This window comes from Desmodus rotundus, chromosome X (assembly GCF_022682495.2).
Source record: "Desmodus rotundus isolate HL8 chromosome X, HLdesRot8A.1, whole genome shotgun sequence".
Taxonomy (NCBI): domain Eukaryota; kingdom Metazoa; phylum Chordata; class Mammalia; order Chiroptera; family Phyllostomidae; genus Desmodus; species Desmodus rotundus.
The window spans coordinates 18,384,122-18,409,657 of NC_071400.1; the positions used below are offsets into that span (position 1 = coordinate 18,384,122).

Here is a 25,536-nt window from a genome sequence, read left to right on the forward strand (position 1 = left end):
TGGCCCTTTTACCCCGTTGAAGTTAGCCTTTCCTCTACGGTGGGGGGCGGTGGGCAGGCTCCCCGCCTTCCCGGAGGACAGGAGAAAGGAGGAGCCCGGCGGGGCGTGTCTCTGGAGGGAGCGCCGCGCGCCGGGTGCGGCCCCCTAGGAAGTGGATTTAGCTACTCCGGATCCAGCCCCGCTTCCAGGTTTTCTCCCATCCCGACCTTACCAGCTCCCGCCCGCCCCCACCCCCTGTGCCGCCCGCTGGGCCAAGTTTGCTGAGCGTCGCTGTGCACGCCGGCCAGTCAATCAGCGGCGGAGCTGAGGAGGGTACAGTCTGCGGCCGAGGGCAGAGTGAGCGAGCCGAGTGGAGTCAGGAGAGCGGAGCAGCGCCGGGCAGCCCGAGCTGCGCGCAAGGAGCGCCAGCCGCTGCCGCCGCTCACACCCTCCGCGGCCCCCGCGGAGCCTGCCACCTTTCATTCCCTCCCCGCGTCCCTATCCCGTCGGCCGGCCAGCTCGCCCAGCTCACTGTCCTCGCGGAGTTCCGAATTACCCGTCCGCGCCTTCCCTCCCTCGGGCTACGCACCGCCTCTACAACCTCCTTCTCTTTCTCTCCCGGCCGGGCGCCTGGCACGGGGAACCGTTGCCTGACGCGCGAGGCCCAACTCCACTTTTCGTCCCGCGTCTCCACCTACTGCCGTTTCCCCCCTCCTCCAACTCCTACTCCAACTCCCACGCCCTCTCGCTTCACTCCGGAGCCTCAGGGTCCGCGCCCGCCACTTTTCATCCCGTCCCGAAGGTGAGAGCGCGTCATTCCTGCCCGCACCATGGCACGGTTCGGCTTGCCCGCGCTTCTCTGCACCCTGGCCGTACTCAGCGCCGCGTTGCTGGCTGCCGACCTCAAGTCGAAAAGTTGCTCGGAAGTGCGACGTCTCTACGTGTCAAAAGGCTTCAACAAGAACGATGCCCCCACGCATGAGATCAACGGTAGGTGGGATCCCCTGGGGGACAAGCACCTAGACGACTACTCAGAGAAGGGGCCACAGAAGCCCAGCGTCCTGCCGCCCCCCTCCCCCCGCGCCGGACGCAGGTAGCCTAGAGGGAGAGCTGGAGAAGGAGCCCTAGGAGCGTAGAAGGTTCCCGTGGAGCCGCTGTCCCCGAGGCGCTGCAAGTGGCGGGGCACCGCCGAATTGCCCGGTGCCACTCCTGCGGTTTGCCCCCTCGCCCCCCGTAGTTCTCCCGATTCCCAGGAAGCCCCAGAGGACTCTGGTACATAGACTGAGCGTCACCTCGCCTTTTCCGGGTTGAACTTCTTACTGGGCTCCCTGCTTTGTTTTGTGGGTGAAGAGAGCCGGTTGGGGGGGGTGGAGGTCACCAGTGGGGTGGTGGTGGGGAATCTTTTAGAGGTTGCCAGATTCCGGGAAGCGCAAAACGTGGAACTTGAATTGATGTTTCATTGATGTTACTTAAAAACCCTCTCCCCATTTCTCTCCCACCGTTGACACGGACTAGTCTTAGTATATACAGCGGTTTTAGGACTCGCCTTTAAAAAAAGATTCTCCACGCCTTCAAACCTGACTTTTGGGAACTCTTCTATTTTCCGGAAGGTGTTGGAGGAGAAGGGTATTTCCTCCCCTTTTTCTCACCTCATTTTAAGGGTTAATTGCACATTGAATTACAAACCTTTGAAAGGACTGATTACAGGAAACCTGAGTCTCTGCTAGGAGATGGTTATGCAAATAGGACTGTTTAGCCTGTGAAAAAGTTCACCGGATTTCGGCGCTTGGGAGCTCGTGGGGTAAAGCCCTGCTTGGAGTGCTGGGGAGGTAGCTTTCTGGCCGGAGCCCTTAAAATTCTCCTTGAGAGGCCGGCTGAGGTGGTCGGGCCGGTCCCCTCCCGGTCGCACTCTCTCCTTCTCAGAGGCTAACTGTTGCGTACAGCCCCATGGGCCAGCGTCGGCGCAGGTAGCCCGTTCGCCTTGAGGGTTCAGAAAGAACCTCGAATCTAGTTGGCTGGTGGCCAGCGTAACCTATCATTGAAGTGAGCGATTTGAGCCCTGGGGCCAAGCCTCCATTCCGAACCTTTCATGGAAATGAGCAGAGCATGCCTTTGCTTCTAGGTGTCGGTCACTTGGGTGGGGCGGGCTGGGGGCCGGCAATTGGCAAAGGAAATACTGTAATTTCAACCAGGTACTTCCAAAGGTTTAGGAAGACTTGGGGAACAATTAATAACCTTGCAGTTTAAGTGCAGTCATCAATTACAAATAACTTGAAAAGGTAATTGAGGGAAGGTGCTGGGCACTTTCAGAGTGTAACTGGCAACTGTAGAAATAGAACCCAAGTTGTTGGTGCAACCTATAAGCCCACTGCACCTTTCCAGTTATCAAATAACTCGCACACTATACTGATTAGAAACTGTTTGCTCTTAGCTGCTGGTTTTCTTGGGGGCTCAAGTATGTCCTCGCGGAGGCATGATTTTATTGGTTGTAGATCCCTGAAAAGCCCTCTTTCTTTCCACTCTTCCTCCCGCCCAACCAGAAAAAGTGAAGTGAACCAGCAGTTACTGAAGCTTGGGGGCTCCACAGGTCAGACCTGGGGTCTTTGTGCCCTGCACGGTTTGGGCCCTGGCCCAGCGGAGATGATTGGCGTGAAGGTTACAGTTGTCATTCTCACATTTTGAAGGGGTAGATGCAGTGATGCACTTAATGGGAATGTGACAAGTTTTCATCTTCTGCTCATGCAAACAATATGTGCCTTTGAGATGGACTAGAGGCATTCAGGGAGTAGGTTGTGAAACAGCCCTCCCCACTTTCTCAAACTTTGCTCTGTGCAGTCTTGCAGCCACAGGACATCTTCCCCAGCCAGCAGCTTCTCAGGGAAAAGGAAGTTTGATGGGTGCTCAATGGCTGTTACTAGATGTTCCCTTTGGTTGTCATGATGTCCAGAAAACACCTGAGGAATATTTTTGCACGTGTCCATCTGGACATTTTTCCCTCCAAAGATAGGAGAGTTATTAGTGTCCAGCAGCAGGAAATGGAAGCTAATGTGCTCACACCCAAAACATTTTATTCTTTTTGTCTTGTCCTTCATCTCCCTCCCAGGGCTGCTGCTTTTATTTCCCCTTTTGAATGACCTACTGGACTGCATTCTCCTGAGGAACAAAGGAAGTGCCTTTTTAGCTGGAATCCTTGGAAGACCACCAAGGATTTTAGCTCATGCAGTGCAATTTCGCACCACTTTCAACAATAACAAAAATGCATGACTGAATGGCTCAAAAATGTGGAGTGTTAGATGCATTCATTTGAGTCTAGGACACTGTCACAACACAGACAGACTCAAGTAAATACCTTTAGATGGCTAGTATAGAAACAGGGGTAATCTTTACCATTGACTTGGCCTCTCAAAATGCATACATTAGCCTTGTCTTCTCTGGGCTACACAGAAAATTTTGGTCATTTTGGGAAGTATAGTCAATATCATGACTTGTATTCAGCTTATGTCTGAACTAATTCATTGCCAGGCACTTTCCCTGGTGGTGGTGGTGGTGGTGGTGATGGTGGTATATAAATGCAAAAAGTCCAGGGTCACAATGTCTGGGTACCTAGCCTCAGGCTTAGCCCAAGTTGAAGGTTTTGTTCCTGAGGGCCTTGCACTTGCCTTCTAAAGGTTTGAACAGGCTTTAAGAACACTCCATGTTCTTAAGTGCTCTCAGTCTTTTTAGATCATAATTAAGATAATTTGATATGTTCTCAAGGGCATTGGGGAGTATATCATGCTGACAGGGCTTCCGGTTGAAATTCTGCATATACCCTTGTACTTACCAAGTAATGGGTAACCCAGAAGCTGTGATTACAAGGGGTCTTTAACACATAGGATAGGTCTTTGTTTAGCTTTCAATGGGCATAGTTTTTTGGAGTTCCTACTATGCACAATATTCTGTGCTGGGCATAGTAGAGGAAAGAAATGCAAGAGGGGCCTCTGCCACCTGGACCTTTCCAGGTAGGGGAGAGACAAGCCATGCACACATATAATAGGAATACAACGTGGTGTGTGATATAAGTACAGTGTGAGTGGTACAGATGAGGAGAAAGGAGTGCCCAGAAGTTCCAAGAGAGAATAGATTTGGGACTCCAGTATTAGCTAGATAATGCTAGTTCACTAATAATAAAATAATACTAAGAAATTTCAAAACCTAACCATTCTCTTGTGCCTTCATAAAGACAGGATAATTGACATTTTATTACTAATCTAATTTTTGTTGAAATTGTCCTTAAGAGTGAGGCAGTTGGTTAGAAATGTTGTTAAGCTTGCCAAAGGTCCCATCCATAGTGACATTCAATGATGTCAATAAGAACTTTGTGTCATAGTTGTGATTTTGGAATTGTTCGGTTTTGTTCCCATTTATGTTTATGAGCAATGCACCTGTGAGTGCACTCATGCATGTACACACATACACAAATGTATACCCCAAAGGATTCTGGGAATGACAAGGTATGTTAGGATTACATGGCAAAATGTGTGTGAGGGGAGAGGTAGGAATAGTTTCTGATACTGAGTTGATTATTACATGTAGGATATACAGCATGTTTTCAAGATTTGTATTCCTCCTTTTCTCCAGTTTAAGTAGATGGGTTGGATATTGCAGAGAACTTGTGACCAATTCTTTTGAAATCTTCACTTTGGTTCCTTGTGTTTCACTTGAGAAGAGGTCTAATTGAGCCACAGGGCCTGTCAGTATAGAAATTGTCCCAGGTAGTAGTATAGGAACCAATTCCTGGACATGCTCATAAAAAACAAACAAACAAACAAAAAACAAACCAACAACAAACCTCAATAAAAAGTTGTGGCTTATGCAACTCAATGTCGTGTTAGAACATACAAAATAAGATGTTTGATTCAGCTTAATTACTATTTTCCTTTTTTATTAACTCATGTTGTGTTGCATGCAATTTCCGGAGTAGTGGGAGACTAGACTGAGGAATGAAAAAGGAAGTTTTTGTTGTCTTTATACAGGGAACAATATTGGTACTAACCAAAATCATTTGGAAGTGAGTCTGTCTCCCCAATAACAGTAACTGTTTTACTACTGAGGTTGTTTCCATGTATGTTCATAAAAAGTGCATTTTAGCCTCATGAAAAGGGAGTAGCTATTCAGTGCTTTCTCTGGGCCTGGTTCTACCCTAAGGGCTTTACATGAGACCATTTATAATCTACAGCAACCATATGATGGTCAGAATTATTACCTTCATCACCCCCATTTTACAGACCAGAAAACAGATCCCAAGGGATTTATACATAGATTCAGTCTCACAGCTGGTGAATGGTAAAGGTGGCATTTGAATCCAGGTCTTACCTGACCCTGAGTATAACCTATGCTGTGTTGTATAGATAGTAAGACAAGAAAGTACCTTCCCAACTCCCATGAGGGCTGGTGTTAGAAATATAAGCTGTGAGAAGATCATCAATTAACTAGTAAACGACCATCATCACATCACTACTGTGATGCTTTAGTAGAGAGGATTCAACCATGTTCTTTGCATGCAAACGTGTTACACCCAGACAGACAATCTAGTGTTAACAGTAGAAGCAGTATATTGTAAATTGTAATTCCTGGGCCATGTGGAGTCAGTGATGGTTTCTGAGGAGGTAAATGTCATTAGTCAAGCTGTTTTAGGAAAATAGCTAGTGGCCCTTCTAGTTAAGGTTGCTGAGGCAAAGGGGGAACAAAGGCAGGGAGAGCTGTTAGTAGGCTGTTTTCAATCATTCTTGACTGGTCTACCCACCATTGTCTGTTATTCTCCCATTCCATCCTTTACATTACCAACTTCATTTCTTTTTATTTTATTTTTTACAGATTTTATTTACTTTTAGAGAGAGGGGAAGGGAAGGAGAAAGAGAGGGAGAGTAACATCAGTGTGTGGTTGCCTCTTGCACACCTCCCACTGGGGACCTGACCCACAACCAAGGCATGTGCCCTGACTGGGAACCGAACCGGTGACAATTTGGTTCACTGGCTGGCACCCAACCACTGAGCCACACCATCCAGGGCACCAGCCTCATTTCTTCACAGCAGTGTTTTCAATGGAATCATTCCTCTACTTTGGACTTCAGTGGCTCCAGGTATCTCAAATGATACTTTTATTGAATCACTTCAGAATTCCCCAGGGTTATATATCTTCTTCCTAATTCCCTGATTGAGTTAGGTCCATGATCTTTGCACGTAACTAACTGTGTTGTATTTTAGTTAATTTTGTGTGCAGGCACATGTGTGTCTTTTTTAACTAAGCAGTCTGAGAACAGATGGCAGCTCCTGGTGTGTTGTGTGTCCAACAGTACCAAGTGCAATAGTTAAAAGAAGTGTGTGGGGGGAGACGACAGACAAATCCTATTGCATTCATTTCCAGGACACCAGTGCTATGATGATATTATACTGCTTTGATGATAGATTGTCATCTTATGGGAATCTTTCCTGGGAATCTTTTGGATTTCAATTTCTCAAGTGAATGTCAGGGTTAAATATCCATGATATGTTGGTATAATGTGAAGAATGGTTTTTAAAAAAAAATTTAAATATTTTATTTATTTATTTTGAGCGAGAGGGGAAGGGAGGGAGAAAGAGAGGGAGAGAAACATCATGTGTGGTTGCCTCTCACGCACCCCTACTGGGGACCTGGCCTGCAACCCAGGCATGTGCCCTGGCTGGGAATCGAACTGGCGATCCATCAGTTTGCAGGCTGGCACTCAGTCCATTGAGCCACACCAGCCAGGGCATGTGGAGAATGTTTTATTCTTGGGGGTTGGCAGTTGTCTTTACCACTTCATTAATAACTGGGTGTTACAGGAATTTTTGAGGAACATTCAGAATTCTGTTTTTCTTCTCAGTTTGAGTAAAATACTAAGTAACAAACGGTCGAGACTTTTGTGACTAGGAAGTTTAGAACAAATTTAGAAGAGTAGTTTAACACATTAGATTCAGTATATAGAGCTGTTGAATGCACATTGGTTAACTTTAAAAAAATAAAACTTTGAGTTTATTTTCCTTACCAAACAGGAACACAGGCTTAAGGATATCAGAACACTTTATATAAGCAGAGACACACTAAAATACAAACAAGTAAGAACTAGCATTTTCAGTTCCACTTGGTTAAACATCTGTTGCTTACTACAGAGCACATGAAAGTGCAGAAATTCATGAAGCGATTCCATCCTGGAGGTAATTTGAAATATTATATTTAAGTTCTGATGCATTTAATTCAGCAATCTGGTGGAAGAGAAATATCAAAGAGATCTATCAGCCAGGTATTCAACTTTTGAAAAAGAAACTCTAACAAATGTTAGAAATTAGGAAAAAATTGAATGGATTTCAATTAAAAAAGTTAATAAAAGTCCAGTTAAAAAAGTCAATAACCTCCAGGAAGCCTGGAAACTATGTAAAAACATCTTATTGGAAGCCCAGATAAATGTGTGCCAGACATCAAAAAGACCAGCTGCTTGGGGGAAGAAAAAAAAACCCTGCATGACTAACTAACTGGCAGAGTAGAAGAGGCTGCTTCAGGGAAAAATGCATCTTTCACAAAATGGAAAGAGTTTAAGCCAAGAGAAGATGGAAGTCCACGAAGTATGGCAGGGCAGGTACAAACTAGAAATTAAGTGAGGCAAAAGAGAATTGGAGGTGATAGAAATTAAGTGGGCTGAAAGGGCATTCTTTGGAGGTAAAACTAGCAAGGTATTTGAAAGAAGGCCCTTGTGATGATAATGGTGAAAAGGGTGTGGGCTAACTGAGTCTAACTTATCAGAGGAAAAGCAGTGTGGTTCTTTAAGGGCAAACCATGCCTGATTAACCTCCCAGATTTCTTTGAGAAAAAAGAAGTGGATACTATATTGACACAGACATATATAGTTTAGGTTTTCTAGAATTATGCAATGGGATCCCAAGGCAAAGAATATTCAGAAAATACATTTACTTTGGGATAGGTGGGGATGTTGGTTTATTGAGGAGAGAAGATGATAGAAGAGAAACCGCTGTCCTATAGTAGTTTACATGGAGAGGACATGGTTTCTTGGAAAGAGCAGTTCTAGCTTACTTTCATGACAAATTAGTCACCTCATAGCTTTGGTAAGGTTCTTTCTCCTTTGTCTGAAAAATGTGAGTGGGGTGTTAGAGTGCTGGATTAGGTCAGGGATTCTCAACCCTGGCTACCATTAGAACCACCTGGAGAGCTTTTAAAATCCTGTGTCTGGGCACCACCCCAGACTAATTAAATCATACATTCTAGCAGTGTGACTAGGTCATAGTAATTATTTAAAAGCTCCCCAGTGGTTCTGATGAGCAGCCATGGTTCAGAACTACCACTCTAGATGACCTCTGAGGTCCCTTCCATCTCTGAGGTTGTGATTCTAAATTTTTCAATCGAACTCATCACAAAGTGTTATCTTCATAGGGAGCTTTAATTTAGACTCAGTGCAAATTAACACTTAATTGTGTTAATTTTGGCTAACTTGGACTTAAGAGGAAGGTTTGTTAAACTTGGAAAATATTTTTGATGAGCATACAGTATATACTATGCAGTGATGCTTTGCTGGGTAGAGAATTAAGACTAGGGCATTGAAAGTGCTTTGGAGAGAATTAGGTAGAAAAGAATCCAGGCTTGTCATTTATTGATTAGGTGTCAGTATACTGGGTGATATTTTTCCTTTTTGTCTTTATTGGTAAAATAAAAAAGAATCCCTTTATCCCTTACTTTAATGTCCTCTTTGCCATGTGTTTATTCCCTTCAAGTATCTTATCAAGAAATAGAAGTACGGTAAATCCCTAGGCTTCTGGCCGGCACAGCCATCCAGAACACAGCTGGGAATGTGGAAGTAAGCAGGAAAGCTAAATGATGGAAACAGCTGTCATAAAGCCCATGCATTCTATCTCCTTGTAGAAAGAGCCTTCAGAAATTTATCATCTGCAATCATTGATTGAATAGCTTTCTATCAATAGCAGGATGCTAGGTGCTGAGGATTCAAACATGTTTAAAACAGGAACCAAGCTTTTGAGGTGCTTACATTCAAATTAGGTAGATAGGGTTTAAAAATGGAAGATAAAGCTTAGGTTATCTGGCTTCCCAGGTCATGGCTGATTAGAAGTTAACAAGTAGCACTGGTTGTGGAGTGGAGGGGTAAGAGGAAGGGATGGTTTGAGAGGCGGGCAAGGTGACTTCTGGGAGAAGTGAGCAATGCCACTGTGAAACAGTGGGGAGGCCAGAAGCTGAACAGTAGACCCAGATCTTGGCTGATCTTGGCAATTTGAGACCTTTTAAGATGGGGCATGCTCAAGAGTCACCTCTGTAACCCTTGAGAACACTAGTACATTTCACAGCAGTATTAAATAATTGTGTTTGGTATATTGTCATTGCAAAGTTTAGAAAGTTATACATATTTAAAATGCAAAAATTGCTCTTGAAAGAGAGAAAAGTTCAGTTGACTTAACACGTTTACCTGTTTAGAGCACCTAGTTTCCCAACAGTGCTGGATCAATAAGGAGTGAATTCTATGTGCTACTTTGCCCTTTTCTTAAACAATAGCTTAAAGGCTGTTATGTTATAAAATCAGAGGCTTAAAAGAACTTATACTCATGACCCATGGACATAAACAATGGTGGGGGGATTGCCTGAGGAAGTTGGGGGTGGGGTGGAGGGGGCAAAGGGGGAAAAATAGGGATAACTGTAAAGGCATAATCAATAAAATATAAGTAAACAATAAATTCAGAGGCTTACTTGCTTGAGAGATTTTGGTTGGTGATTTTGTTCCTTAGCACCTTCTGTTCTAAGCATTCTAGAATATCTAAGGTACATGTAGTTCCTAACACTATTATTGTCTGCTCTGCTCTGATTGGGAAACTGACACTCTGACCGAAAGTCACAGGAGGCAAGAGTTGGTTTTTAGTTAGAATGACAGGTTTAAATATTTGAATATTGGTTTCCCTTTTAAACATTTACCAAACTAAGTAAATGTATAATCATAATGAAAGAAACACTAGAAGTTAAGTATAGGAGTACTATATTAAAAATGAGGATCCATTTGATGGTGCTTGTCTCTAACCTTGTGGCTGTTTGAACTATATATATAAAAAAAAAAGAAGCCCTTCTTGCCCAGTCATGCCTGATCTGAGAGGTGTACCGTATCTCTAATTTCTATCACATGGTGAGGTACGAGGTACGTGTTCAAAAAATGTTTTCAATTAAAAAATAACTTCAGACATGATTTTTTGACTTCTGTATTTATTCCAGGAATGGATATTTCTATTTAATCCCCATTTAATTTAATTAATGTATTTTAAGCTATTTAGTTTATTTAAACTTTTCTAATACATTCAGCCCTGGTTGGCTAAGTAAAAAATGGAAAAGAATCTTTCTTTTATTTTTATTTTTTAAAGATTTTATTTATTTGTAGACAGAGGGGAAGAGAGGGAGAGAAACATCAATGTGTGGTTGCCTCTCTCACACCCCATACTGGGGACCTGGCCTACAAACCCAGACATGTGCCTACTGGGAATCGAACTGGCAACCCTTTGGTTCACAGGCTGGCGCTCAATCTACTGAGCCATACCAGTCAGGGCAAGAATCTTTTTTCAAATCTAGAATATAGTGTTATTTATTTCTTGGCTTGCTTAGAGGTAGAATCTGAGTATTTCATGTGGTTTGTTTTACTCCTGGCAGACAAATGGTCTCTTCTTCCATTGTCTATTCCAGACAAGAACAGGAATTTAGCTGTACCTGCAGAGATGCTTTTAGAAATAAGAGTCTGCCTTTGCTCCTGTTCCTTGCTTTAGCCTTTCTACCAGGTGCTTACTCTCTTTTCCCCAGGAAGCTCAGGTCAGGTCCCAGGCAGGATTGTCGTCTTTGTCTAGTCTAGCTCCAGGTCACCTGGTTTCAGTGTCATTCCAGCCATTCTTTTCCTGCTAGTCCGTCCTTCTCACAGCTACTTTGTCAGTTGGCTTTCTAAAGCTTCTTTCAGCCTCACTTCATTCTTATATGTTGAGCATCTGTCTACAGGAGCAGACTGGAAGTGGTTTCTTTTGGACGTGAGAAGTTTTCTTAGTTCTCCAAACCCTTGACGTAGGCATTCCAGCAACCATTTAGTCACAGAATATTTTTTTCCTTCGGTTATTGTTTCTATTCCAGTACCCGGTTTGTCTCCATTGAGTTTCCAGTCTGGTGTTTGGGTAAAGATGAAAACAAAGCACTGTGTCCTTGCAAACTGCGGTGTAAAGCATGTGGTTAACAGTTACTACTTGCAGTGGTCCAGTCTGAGTGGGAGTATCATTTTTCTTGGCAGTCACTTCACAGCAAGTCCTGCTTCTTTGGTGCCAGAATAAGCAGTCATTACATTCCTTACAATTTATAGTCAAATTATTATCTAGTATTGTTAAAATTGCCTTAATTATAGAATATTTCCCCATGCTAAGATTTTAAAAAGCAAAACAGGACAACTTTTCACTGGTGTACTTTAGAAATAGTCCTGAAAAATCACTCTGCCTATGATGTTGAAGGCTCTGATGAGGAATACTTTTTGTGTGTGTGTTTATGGGGAGAATTTTTGAAAGGGGAGGGATGCAGTGGGTTCACTTAAACTGAATTTAAGCTAAATGCCTCCAGATGGCTGGATGGTTAATATTCTGCCTTGTTTATCCCCAGTTTGGAATTAACTTATTTTCCCCTGCCCCTTTGGGTCCTCTGGGAAGAAGGTTCTGATGGTAGGAGGTCGTTGGATCATTAAGGAACATGGCAGGCTTAGAAGACAGTTTTGTATCTTTCAGGTTGGAGGACAAAAGAGGAAATCACCACCTTCTAAAATAAGGCACTATGTCAGCTTCTTTGTGACCTGAGCAAAGATTCAGGTGACAGGGTGGGAAATGTTCTGTTTAGATGTTCTCATAATCTCTATCTTTGGATTCTGCTTTCAAGATGTATCTAGCATCTGTTCTCCTCTCTTCCCACCTTGACAACTACTAGCCTGGTCTCATCCCCATAACTTCTTGCCTGGATTTACTACAGTTGCCTCTAGGTAGTCTGCTCTGGCTCTTGTTCCCTGCTCCAGGCTATTCTCAGCACATCAGCCAGCACAATCCTACCCTGTTAAATCTGACTCATCATATAACTTCTTTCTCAAAATGCTCCAGTCAGTGGCTCCTCTTGCCACCCGTAGTAAAAGCCAAAGCTTATTAGGTCTTACACGATCTGCCCATTGCCCTCTCCCATGCCAGTTTGCACTGGCTTCTCCCATGTCATTCACCCCACTGGTCCACCCCATATGGTGGTATCTCATATTCTCAAGCATACTAGGCACACTCAAAGGGGCCTTGCACTTATTCTCAGTACCTAGAACATTCTACTCCCATATTGCAAGCAGCTTGGCTCACTCCATCACATGATTTAGGGCTTTGCTTCCTTATCACCATAATGGAGAAGCCTTTCCTGACGTGTATGAACACCCCACACACTTTGCCCCTCTCCTTTATTCTTTGCAGCTCGAACCATCTGACTGGAGAGCAGGGACTTTGCCTCTTTTATTCACGTCCTATGACCAATGGCCAGCATAGTGCCAGAAATGTTTGTTGAATTAATGCATGAAAGAGTACTCCTCGCAGATAGGATGCTCTTAGTTAGGAAGAAACCCTCAGAGGGCACAATTGACTCTTTATGACTTTCGAGTGTGAGGCTACACATTTGAACCTCCATCTGTAGAAAAGTGGTGCCTCGTAAGTAGTTGCTGAATTCATTCATTTAGCACCTACTTATGAGTGCTTACTAATTGACATTGTGCTAGGCATTGGGGATAATGCAGTGATCAAAAAGGACGGTAGGCCACACCTCACATTGATGGAGCTCACAGTCTAAATAGTATAGTGAGGCATATTGACTCAGGAATTCTTCAAATAAGTATTTAGTGACAGTTGTGATAACTATTTCCAACTACTTCCAACTTCTTCCAAGGATCAGCACTTGATGAATGATAATCAGGGTGCAGTGTAGTGTTCTTGAATATGTAGACTCTTCATTTTTAGGCCCATACGGTTCTTATTTCCCAGGAAATAAGTAGTGCTTTTTACCAGATACTTGAATGGCCGGCATCTGTTTCTCACAGTGGGTCCTGTGGTGAATTCTGGAGTACTTGGTGGAACACTTCAAGGGAGATGGGCCTAAGTTGGTGAGGTTTACACAGAGTACTCTTCTCTGGTTATAGACCTTGGCCTCATTTTAGGAATTGGGCTTACACCAGAAAATGCAAAGTGAACTCTTGTGCCACTTTATACTATTGTTTTCTCTTCTTGGAGTGGTTTGCAGAGGAACCACCACAGTACTATGAGTATGAGAGCCTTCTAGCTTTTGTAAAAAGTTGGCAGCTACTCTCCTTCCCATAGAGACCATAGAAATACTAGTTGTTGTTTTTTTTTACCCCAGTGGTAAGTAGCTCAAAACAAAACCCTCTATTCCAGCAATAATTGTTACAGAAGTCTGGTTCAGCAAAATATGGACCCAATGCACCTGTCAATTGGTAGGCGGATTTCTTCTCTTCCCCAAGCCTTTATTAATGGTGACCAAATGTGCAGGTTGCTAAGAGGAGAGGAAGACTCTGGCTGTGGGGAGCAAATACATAAGCTGGCCAGGGAGATAGGACTGTAAGCAAATGCAACCTGAGTGATAAATATTTAGCAGTTATCATAACAGGATGGGAAGGATCCTTCCTTGCTGTACACTGAGGCTCTGAGAACAGGGTTTTCCCTGTTTCAAGTGAAGATTGTTTTTCAGAATTTTATTTTTTTAATGGAAATATAATTGATTTCCCAAATTTTAGATGATTCCTGCAGATAAAAAATAGGGTGTTAACTTTTTGTTAATTTGTTCAGAAATTCAAAGCTCTGATGAAGAGACTTTGTTACAGTGTAAACAAGCACCACCAGTTTTACCTAGAGGTACGTGAACAATCATGCGGTCCCAGTATTCCCAGTGTTTCCTGGTTAAAACCCAGTGTTTTTAGCCATTTTCTAATCCACACCCCTCGTGTTACACCAAGGACAGACTACATTACATTTCAATGACAGAGGCTGAAGCAGCAAGTTCTCCCTTTAATGCAATAAACTGACTGCATTTGTAGTGAATTGAGTGCATATGTTTGTATCCAGGGGCCAGGTCTTGTTTAGATATGCAGATTAAGGTGTGCCCTATTTAAAAAATATATTTTATTTATTTTTAGAGAGGGGAAAGGAGCTAGAGAGGGAGAGAAACATCAATGTGTGGTTGCCTCTTACATGCCCCCCACTGGGGACCTGGCCCGGATCCCTGACTGGGAACTGAACCAGCATCCTTTTAGTTCACAGGCCGTTGCTCAATACATTGAGCCACACCAGCCAGGGCAAGGTATGTCCTATTTTAAATATTAATTTAAATATGAACATGTTATATGCTCTGTTTTTTATAAAGATTTTATTCATTTATTTTTAGAGAGAGGGGAAGGGAGGGAGAAAGACACGGTGAGAAACACTGATGTGTGAGAGAGAAACATCGATTGTTGCCTGTTGTGCACACTCTGACCAGGGAACAAATCTGCAACCCAGGCATGTGCCCTGACCAGAATCAAACCAGCGACCTTTAGCTTTGCGGGATGACATCCAACCAACTGAACCACCACACTGGTCAGGGTGCTCTGTTTTGTTTTTAATCCTCACTGGAGGATATATTTATTAATTTGAGAGACAGAGATATGAGATGAGATGAGATAAGATGTGAAATGTGAGAGAGAAACATTATCTCGGGATTGAACCTGCAACCTAGGTATATACTCTGAGCAGGAATTGAGCCCCCAACCTTTTGCTGTATGGGATGACGCTCCAATCAACTCAGCCATGTGGTCAGGGCTGTATGCCCCATTTTAAATACTATTATTACAAGGATAAATTGCCTGATTAAAAATGGAAATTAAAAAAAACCAACAGAAATCAGCCATGGGTGGTATAGCTCAGTGGATCGAGTGCCAGCCTGCAAACCAAAGGGTCGCTGGTTTGATTCCCAATCAGGGCACATGCCTGGGTTGCAGGCCAGGTACCCAGCAAGGGGTGTGTGACAGGCAACCACACATTGATGTTCCTCTCTCTCTCTCCCTCTCTTCCCTTCTCTAAAAAAAAGTAAATAAAATATTTTTTTTCAAAAAATAGAAATCAGCATTTTGTTTATTGTTAGTTAATTGATCTAATGGTCCATATGCTATCCAGTACTCATGGTGTGGACTAAGATGTATGAGTTCATGAAAGGACAAAGCAATCCATAGCTATCTATCTAAACATAGGTTTAAGTTTAGGGGGAAGTGATTAATTCGCCTCTGCATTTATTTTTATTTTTTAAAAGATTTTATTTTTAGAGAGAAGGGAAGGGAGAGAGAATGAGAGGGAGAGAAACAGCAATGTGCCAAAGAAACATCAATTGGCTGGCTCTCACATGCCTCCAACTGGGGACCTGGCCCACAACCCAGGCATGGGCCCTGACTGGGAACCGAACCATTGACCTTTCAGTTTGCAGGCCAGCACTCAACCCAGTGAGCCACACCAGCCAGGGCTCTGCTTTTATTTTTAAAACAGACCCAATATGTGCCGTTTTCACCAGTAACCTCTTAATTTTTTTTGGAGCCCTGATATTTGCTTGGTTGCTACTAAGCTCAAGAATGAAGTAAATAAGATATGAAATTTTGGCATAATGGAGCTGAGGCTGATCTTGTTTATCTGTGCCAGTTTTGTAATAAAAGGTTTTGCTGAGCAAATGAATGCTGTAAATATGATATTAAGAGATATTTAACATCTACATAGGAGGAGTGTATTTCCAAACACTTCAGGAACAGCAATTTTAATTGAAACCATTGTGTGAATTACAAATGTATGTTTATTAAAGTAGCCCTGTAAGTTGCTTTAGTTTACAATGCTTCTGGTGTGTGTGTGGGGGGTCAAGTTTGTATGTGAAAGTGATAACTTTGCATTTCTTTAAAAATATTCTATCATTCAGCCCTCACTCCCTTCTGTTAGTCATATTTATAGAAGACATTTCTGTAGTTGACCATATTAACATGAGAGACAAATTAATGGCAGGTATGCTGTTAGTAATGGGGTATTTGTGTTCCTTCTTGAAGTCCCAGCTGCTGTTGTATCTTCATATTTTGCAGAACAGAAGAACGACCCCCCAAAATTGAGATGTGTTTTTAATGTGAGAGGAATGCCAGCTGATCACTTAGAATAAAGGAAATGATTGCATTTGGCTCAGTTATTAATTTCAGAAATGTCTTTGAATCTGCGTTATATGCCTGAGTGTAAAGCCAGTGTTTAGTGCTTCCTGGGGTGGTATTTCAAAAATGTATATTTAGATACTACATTTTGCAAAATATAAATTGCCTCAAGTAGTAAGTATTTTCTAAACCAAAATTGGTCATGAGGGAGTTTTTCATCATTTTCAACAGTTAATTGATGTGGGATCAGAGTTAGGTCAAACCATAAATTTCATAGTATTGTATGTTTAGTGGTATATGCTCTTGAAGAAAGTATAACCCCAACGGCAGACAGTTTTCAAGAGACAGTAACAATGTACTTAAAGTATTTTAATTGTAATAGTCATTCTTTGGAAAATGGAGGTAAATTTTGACCCTTAATTTCAATAAGGAAGAATAGCAGTTCATTTTATTTAGGTTAGGGTTAAGGTTAGGGTAAAATGTTGGAGATTCCTTCAGATAACACATACCTTAAGTATATTTCTTAGTTGTATTGAATTTAGTCCACTGAAGCAGTTGATTTTATGCTCATGTTTCTTTTTAAACAATTTATCGTAACCTTGACCAGACCTTTCTCATCTCATCTCTCCCTTTTCTTCCTTTCCTAATATTTGTTTGTTTAATCAGTTAATATTGAAATTTTTCCATTGAAAAAGAAACAACGAAGAAGAGAGTAACCTGGTTATTTCTTCAGCCCTCTAATTGCTTTATTAATGGAAATCTCTTGATCCCTAAAACATCAAGGGTACAGTTTTAAAAGGAACTAGGGACTGATTTTTCAACCATATGTCTTGAATTTTTAATCCTGAAACTCTAAGGAGTCACATCATTTTCCTCCAAGGTTTTAAAAATTTAATTGTAATATAAACCCTACTTACTTAAAATTATTTAATCCATATTCAATAAGATTCCTACAATCATGGTAATGACTGTTACTAATTATTTTAAAAACAATAGCTAGCATTTAGTGAGCACTCACCATGGGTCTTGAATACATTATGTTGTTTGACCCATTTATATAAACAGAAAAGAAAAAGGCTCATGGGAGAAGGATGGGATAAAGACTTTTAAAAGTTGAGGTGATTTCAGTGAATGAATGAGCCATTAGCAGTTGACCAGTAGGCTTCCAGATAACTGCAGTAATACAGGATACCAGACTGGCTTGGGTATGCATCTCTCACTTTTCTGATGAAAAGAAATATAACAGTTCTTCAGGCAAGACATTTTCTTGTTGTTGTTAAATCTGGAAAGAGTTTATTATATAGGTTCTTATATAAAAGACATTAAACAGTGTAATAGTGTCATCAACATGATTTCATTTCTTGTACTATACTCTCATAAAACCCAAAGAAATAACGTTTGAGAAATTCAGCGAGGCTTTCAGGTCCATCAGATTGTCTTCAATCCAAAGAGTCAGTCTCCTGTCTTTATTGGCAACTGCTTCCTTTTTGTATGTGAATTCATACATGTTGGTCTCTGGATGAAGAGCTTTCCTGATAAGTAGCTAAAAACACCACAACAGCAAATACAACTACCTGCAATGGCCAGAAAACCAGGAAGACTTGCACACCAGGGGAAATGGGAGCCTCTGGGCTGACGTCACTTCAGATCTAAGAATTGAAACTAATTGGGGGCTCTGGATCTTTGCTTCTTCAGCCATTTTTATTCTCCCTGCATTATTAACTCTTGCCATCAGGACTTTGTACTTGGCACTTAGAATTGTCAGAGTGTCGTTTGGTCTGCAGAGATTTTGGTTTATGGTAGGTTAATATTTTTTCCAATTGAAAAGACAATATAACAACAATAGTAAAGAATAACTTCTACATCATTTGCATATCATTGTTTGATCCCTATTCACATGTATACATTTCTACATGGCTTGAATTTTACTATATACTTCTTGGTATATCTGCTATTTTTTAATATAACATGAAATTATAAAAATGCTTTTATAGTTCTATACACTTAATGTTTTAAAATGGCTGCATAAAATTCCCTGAAGTCGATGTGCCATAATGTATTTTATGTACCCCATATGGACATTTAGATTGCTTCTGGAGGTTTGTAGGTGTGTGTGTGTGTGTGTGTGTGTGTTGTTTTATATTGAGAACAGCAATGATCATCTTCATTACTAATGAGTTTGGCTTCTATTGAGTAACTTCCTTAAGTTAAGTGTTATAAGTTTCTTGTTCTGTTTTTTTTAGTTTTCACAATGTTTAAAAGAAGGAAACATTCATCCTCCTTGCGCCTAAAGTCTAATCTGACTGTAGCACACACCAAGCTCCTCTATTGCAGGTATGTAGGGAAGGGAAATTGGCAGAAATCTGAGGTTTAACCCAGGATGTTGGTGAGCTTTAAGAGTTAAGTTTTTCCCCCAGCATTTCCCTTTTTACGATAGATGTACCGTCTCTGACGTCTTGCCAGGAACATACATCTAAAAACCTAGTTCAGCAATATTCCCAGAAACAGCGAAAATATTGGCTGGTAGGAGTGGGCATTAAACCTAAAGGCAGTACAAATTAGTTGCTTGAAGGGCAGTGCCTTTTTCTGTGGTTTGTCTGCTCTTCGATTGGAGGAGTTTCCCACGTTTGTGTGTCTCACTTTAAAAACAAAACAAAACAAAACCTTTTCTCAAACATTTGTCATCTGAACAGAACTTCCTAGAAAGCAGTGTCATTGTTTCTAAAAGGAGGGGCTCATAATAACCCTCAATGTCCCTCCTCTCCTACTTATTTTACAATGAAATGATTTTATGACTATTAGTTGTGAAATGGCTTAATTCAGCTTCTTACTCTTTATGGAAAATAACTTTGCTATGCCTAATGTCTGTCTCTGGTCAAAGGGTGTTTCCTGAGTCACTGGCTTCCATGGTTTATCTGCCTTTAGCTTTGTGATCGGGAGGGTACAGTCTCGCCTTTTAAATTGTCTGCTTCATCCTTTATCTTTCAACAGGTCCTGGAAAGAAATCATCCAATGGCTTATTTCCAGTGTCAGTTTTTGAAAGATACGTGGCTTGTTTTATTTTGACAGGTGGCTGGTGAAAGAGGTGCTTACAGGGTAGGATAAGGGAGGGGCAGCATATAAGTGGAGGAAGAGGAGAGAGGCTAGCTACTTCTTTGGGAGTTTTCTGACAAATGGTGAGTGCTTATTCTGCTCTTTTTCCTCAGTGAGGCCATGAAAGAGGAGTTTGCCAATCAAGGCCTGCAGTTGGAAGACAGTTATAACCATTTTAAATCCACTTCTGGGTCTTTGCCTCTTACTGGGGTACCTACCTCTGTGGGAACGGAATTAGGGTATAGGAGATGGAACTGTGTAGATTAATTTCTTGTGATGATCAGGAATGATAACATCATTCACAAGCTTACGTAACTTACTCAGAAGGAATTGTCTCTTTGGATCAACCACAGAGTCCAGGCTAGCATAGTCCCAGGGACTCCCAGAGATATCTCCCAATAATCCTGATTTGCTTTAGCCATGTTTTCTTTTTTACATTTTATTTATTTATTTTTAGGGAGAGGAGAAGGGAGGGAGAAAGTGAAGGAAACAATCATGTGAGAAGCACACATTGACTGTTGACTGCCTACTGCCTACTGCATAAGCTAGTGCTGAACCTTTGCTTGCTGGTAGCTTCTTGAGATTGTCACTTCTAGGGTTAATGGGCCGTTATGATGTTTTAAGAGTTAGAACTATGTATGTATCCCTTTAAATATTTATATGACTCCCCTCACTCCTCATCACCCCTACTTCCTGATTCTTCATAATTTTAGCTGCCCTCTTCTGAGCCTTCAATTTATGTCTTGCTTCATGCACAAGTCAACATTATACGATAATATTCCAGGCGGTTTGAAAAAAGGTAGGGGAATGTTTTCTAATTCTTATTGCGTCCTTCTGTATGTGAATAGTATTTTTTGGTGCTGTCAACTGCAGTACATTTAACATTAAAGTCTGTTAATAATTAAGAACAAGATATAAGGTTGAAACAGATGTAAAGAATTAACCAGTAGAAACAACTAAAGCTACAATAGTACATAGCTGAAAGAATTTGGGATCAAAGCTATTTTGTAGGCCACCTTTCCTCATGTGGTCCTGATCCTGGATCACAAGTGTCCTCTTGGGAGGAAACAGTGATCAGTAAGGGTGAAAATGGGGAGCAGAAAGCAGTCCACCTCAGTTTTTTTGTACTGGAACTCTGTTGTAACAAAGACTGTTTGGAAAGAGGGCAGTCTGCTGAGGTAGAGAAAGCTTTCTGTCATGAAGGGATGCTTGTTGCATGGTGCTTGAGGAATTCCCTGTGACGAAGACAGCCCTGGTATTAAAGATGACGTCTCTCTCATAAGTGAAGGTAGACAATAGCAGTAACAACAATAATATCAATAAACTTTGATTAGGAATAGGTTTGTGGAAACTTTATGCAAAGCTTTAAATTCCTTGTACTGTCCTGCTACTTTCTTTCCAGTTTGTTATTAAACTTCAATGTTTATATTACACTCTAAGCCTATTTTTTTGGTTTAGTTTACTTTTTTGTTCTCTAAGTCAACATAAGCTGTAATGTAAATACATAAACATTATCACCTGCCAGGCAGGAGAAAGAGCCTTGGATGCCGCTCCCTGCTCTGCCACTGGCCATCTGGGTGATGAGCACTCACTATGTAATTATATCAGGGTCTTGTTCCTGGTGTTCATGAAATGAGGGCATTGAACTAGATTATTGCTAAGATCCTTTCCAGCTCTGATATTGTGTGTTTCATGGAAAATGTGTTGAGAGCTGATGAGATGATCTGGAAACTTAAGAGGAATATGAGGAAAGCCCTTTCTTCATTGCATATGTATTCTTGAATACAATAAAACTTTGAAATGAGCAGTTCTGGGTAACTGAGTTTTCTGAATAGTTTTTGTCTCCTTCCTTGCTGTCAGCTGTCATTCTCTGCTGCTATCAGCATGCCTGCTTTTAGCAACTCCTGTCCCTCTTTGGCTGATTCCCTTGTGGTCTTAGAGACCCATAGCATTAACCTCACCCGAACTCTTCCTCAAGTAAGCGTATATAAATGGTGAGAAAGGGCCTCTCCAGCCTATGGACTTTGGTCATTCAGAGACTTTTGGGGGGTGAGAGGAGGCAAGGAAGCACTTAGACTAGGGAGGTGTCCTGGGAGGCAGCATAGCCCAGGGTCTAGCCAAATAGCTAGACATACATCAAAGGAGATCTCATTTCATTTAAGATCCAAAAGAGCAGTTTTTGGTGAAAAGGTAGGCTAAGGATCTTTTTGAGAAAGCTGAAATCACCCTTGTTGCTTGGATTGTAAACACAAAGCTGTATTGGGTGTGCCTCTCTGCCTCAAGTAGGATGTTTGGAAGTGCAAGCTGCCTCAGCCAGTGTGTGTATGTTTATGGTTTGTTTGCTGGCTGGTGCCTGGAATGTTGCACATGAACTTCTGAAAGGCCACAGAGACTGCTTCCCATGTCTCAGTGCACAGTCCCAGAGTGAAAATTTGAACCAAATTATTCTTTCAGAAAGTTAAAATGCAAGGCATTACCACCCAAATATGCTTCTTTATTCCAAATTTTATTTAAATTGCTCCTGCATGAAATATAACTCAAAAGATCAATTATTATGTTCAGAATACAGTTGACACTGAACAACAGGGGGGTTTGGGGCACTGACCCCTGTGCTGTTGAAAATCCAGGTATAATTTTTGACTGCACAAAAACTTAACTACTGATAGCCTACTTTGACTGGAAGCTTTACGAATAACACAGTTTATCAACACATATTTTGTATATTATATGTATTATATACTGTATTTGTACAAATAAAGTAAGCTAGAGAAAAGAAAATGTTATTAAGAAAATAATAAGGAAGCCCTGGCTAGTGTGGCTCAGTTGTTTGAAATGTCATCCTATGACCGAAGAAGGGCTGTGGGTTTGATTCCCAGTTGCAGGTTCCATTCCTGGTCTGGGCATGTGCACGAAGCTACCAGTTAATGGTTCTGTCTGTCTCTCTCTCTCTCTAAATGTCATCAGGTGAGGATTAAAAAAAATGATAAGGAAGACAAGTACATTGACAGTATTTATTGGAAAAAAATGCACATATAAATGGACCCACACAGTTCAAAACTGTTCAAGGGTCAAGTATAGTCTTTCTAGCCATCAGACCAATAGCAGTACATACCATCAATTTGAAGCACTGGCCACATGTATATTTTGTGGTCACAACACAGTCATCTGGGGTAGAGGCCCCTTGCCCACTCCCCCAACCTTTCTACCTTTCCTGGCTTTGTGTCTCCTTTCCATACCCTGTATTCCATCAGTAGGTAGCCAGATCACACTACTTATTCCTCAAGAATAGCCCTGGCTGTTGTGTACTGCCCCCATAAGTCCTTGCTTCTGCTTAAAGGTGCCCCTCTCTGCTTCCGCTGATTAAAAATTCTGCTCATCTCTCATAGGCCTTTGTATCTGTTTTGTGTGACATCCATTGTTGGAAATCTCTCCTTCTTCCCATAGCATTTTACTATGAATTAATAAAAACAGACAAATGAGTAAAAATAGATGAGTGAATGGACAGTAGAATAGTGAGTTGTTTATTCATTTATCCTGTTAAGTACTCATTAAACATCTCTATGCTCAGTTAAGTGACCATTAGTGTAGGGTCAAGAAAAGTAAGACATAGTCCTGAAGGAAGTAATAATCACCTTATATTAAAATTGGCTATTGCTTTTATTACCTCTAAAGGTTGTAAGCTCCCTGATGTCAGGGGTCATGTGTTGCTCAGGTTTATAATCCCGCATCATGTATTGTACACAGTACAGGGGTTCAGTATATATTTATTAGCTTGATTCAAAAAGCAATCAACTTCTTTCCCATGAATAAACAGGGCATGTATTCCCAGAATCCCTTTCCAAAGCATCACCTTTGATGTTGTGCTTTGATCTAACGACATTGGCAGTGTTACTTTGAAAGCATGTTCTTTCCTCCACATTAAGTGTACTAAAAACACAGAGGACTAAGACTGATCACTATCAGGTACAGGAAGGGTCATATTTTAACTGTGAAGCTTCAGAAGTAAGGACGTCTGCCCATTTGTGCTAATAATTGCAGATACTGTTAAGGTAAGTGTACATCTCAGTCTACATCTGTCTTGTTTTGCCCAGAGGTGCTCAAGTGTCTTTAACTACAAACCTGCGTATCAATTGAAAAGATTGGATGCCATCTACTCAGCTCTAGGAGAGCCCAAGCAGAAGAATTGTCCCGGGAAGAATAAAACTTTTGGACAACATAGAGATGTTGAGGAAAATGGCTTTCTGATAATCTAGTTCTTGAACTTAAGTGTAACATGAAAGTAATGTAATTTACACTTAGTGTAAATGGATGTTCAAAGTTAGAAGCCAAATAACTTGGGAACAGCAGTTCAAGCATTTGAGCCCTTATGTATCAGTGTTGCACTAGAGTTAGGGAATGAAGGGCTGCGGCCACAGAAGTCCAACATGCCATGTGATTAATAATTAACAAACATTTTGAAGTACAATGATAAAATTAAATCCAGCTCTAACTTACAGGAAACCCTGTCTCTAGAACAAGTTATAGACTTAATTAGTTTTATCTGGCGATGCCTGTACTTTTAAGTGCTATACAATTATTCCTAAACCTTTCAGGAAAGAGTTTGAGAATAATAGTTCAAACCCATAAGCTGTGATTTACTAACAAGGTGGAAATCTCATTGTCCTCTGTGCATTTTACAGATTTTATTCATTTATTTGATATTCAGAAATTAACCTTTGCTCTTCCTGGTTGTCATGGCTCAGTTGGTTGGAGCATCATCCTGTATCAGAAGGGTTGCAGGTTCAATTGGCTGGTCTAGGTATGTACAGGCGGTGACCATTCGCTGTTTCTCTCTCACATCTCTCACATCGATGTTTCTGTCTCCCTTCCTCTCCCTTTCTCTCTCTAAAGCAATGAAGGAATGCCCTTGGGTGAAGATAAACAAAAATAAAAATAAAATACAAAAGGCCAAATTATTTCAAGAAATTAACATTTGTTCACCAGAATTGCTTCTAATTCTCTGCTGTTTTCACTCTGGCAGACGTCTATAAATAACAAGGAATTAATATCACTACAAAATGCTTCAGGACAATTCTTTGCAGCATATAATTGATATCCATTGCCCTCTTCCATGCAATATTACTACAATAGCAGGAAATACTGAGAGACCAAAGGAGAAACTTTTTAGCCCACCTCAAGGATAACTTTAGGCCCTTGTCCATAAAGCTGCTTTGCTTTTGTGAACTGAGGCTGATATGTTGGGGCCAAGTGAGATTTAGTGGACATATATGAGAAAAGGATCCTGTCAGGGCATGGCTGATTCTTAGGTCATTGGGCAGATTTAAACAGCTTGTCCACCAAGGGTGCAGGTACTCCTCTGTGTACTGCAGATCCCGCTTCTACCACTACCACCGTGCCAAGTTGCATGACATTCCCTGATTGACCTCTCAGAAGGAGAGACCGGGGGCTTCTGGCTGCTGGCCCCCTCAAGTATTAAGGCAGAATCTGGCCCCTAATGGCCATGAGAATTAGCTTGGGGTCCAGAAGCACTAAGTGGATTAACATATGAGTGCTTTCCCCCCACTAAAATCGAATTCTGCATAAAATTAGCTCTAGTTTGAAAAACAAACTAAACAGGCTAGAAACTGGAGCGGGGAGGGGATAGTCCTTTGTACTCAGAGAATACGTACTTCAAGTGTGTCAGAGTGAATTAGGACTATTAATACTTTAATAACGCTGCTAGTTATTGAGGTGGTTGTTAAAACAAGGGAGGCAGAGGGGGATCTGAATAGACAGATCTGTGACTTAATAGCCACTTCTCAGGTTGTTCTTTAGTTTCTGAGTATATGCACCTGCCTCCCATTTCCATTTATACCATTAAGAGCTACATATTGTATGTAATACAGGATCATCAGGGTCTTTATTGCTGTTCTTTGAAAAGGAATAAAATCATGTCCCTTTCATTCTCTTTGAAACATTACATGTTAAAATTAAGAGCCCTTGTGCTTTGCTCAATTACTTTCCAGACAAAGTTTCTTGATGATGTGCCTAGAAGTAATTTTAATTTAAACAAGCAAATATGAATTCTTCATTTAAACATTTTCCAATTCCATTTGTGTCCCTGGTATAATCCTTTGAAAGAACTGCTTACATTAAAAAAAAAAAGAAAGAAAGAAAGAAAGAAAAGAAAAACCGAAGTAAAATGGACTCCAGTGCTGTTAATGCTATT

The 25,536-nt window shown here is 41.3% G+C and overlaps 1 protein-coding gene across 1 annotated transcript in view; it reads left to right on the forward strand.

Annotated features, from left to right (window-relative positions):
- Window positions 1-264: 264 nt before the first annotated feature.
- Window positions 265-25,536, forward strand: part of GPC4 (glypican 4) — a 108,877-nt gene continuing 83,605 nt past the window's right edge. Inside the window, exon 1 of the mRNA XM_024566953.4 lies at window positions 265-969. Within this exon, the coding sequence (XP_024422721.2) occupies window positions 810-969 (160 nt within the window). The 5' untranslated portion in view covers window positions 265-809. The remainder of the gene's footprint in view (window positions 970-25,536) is intronic.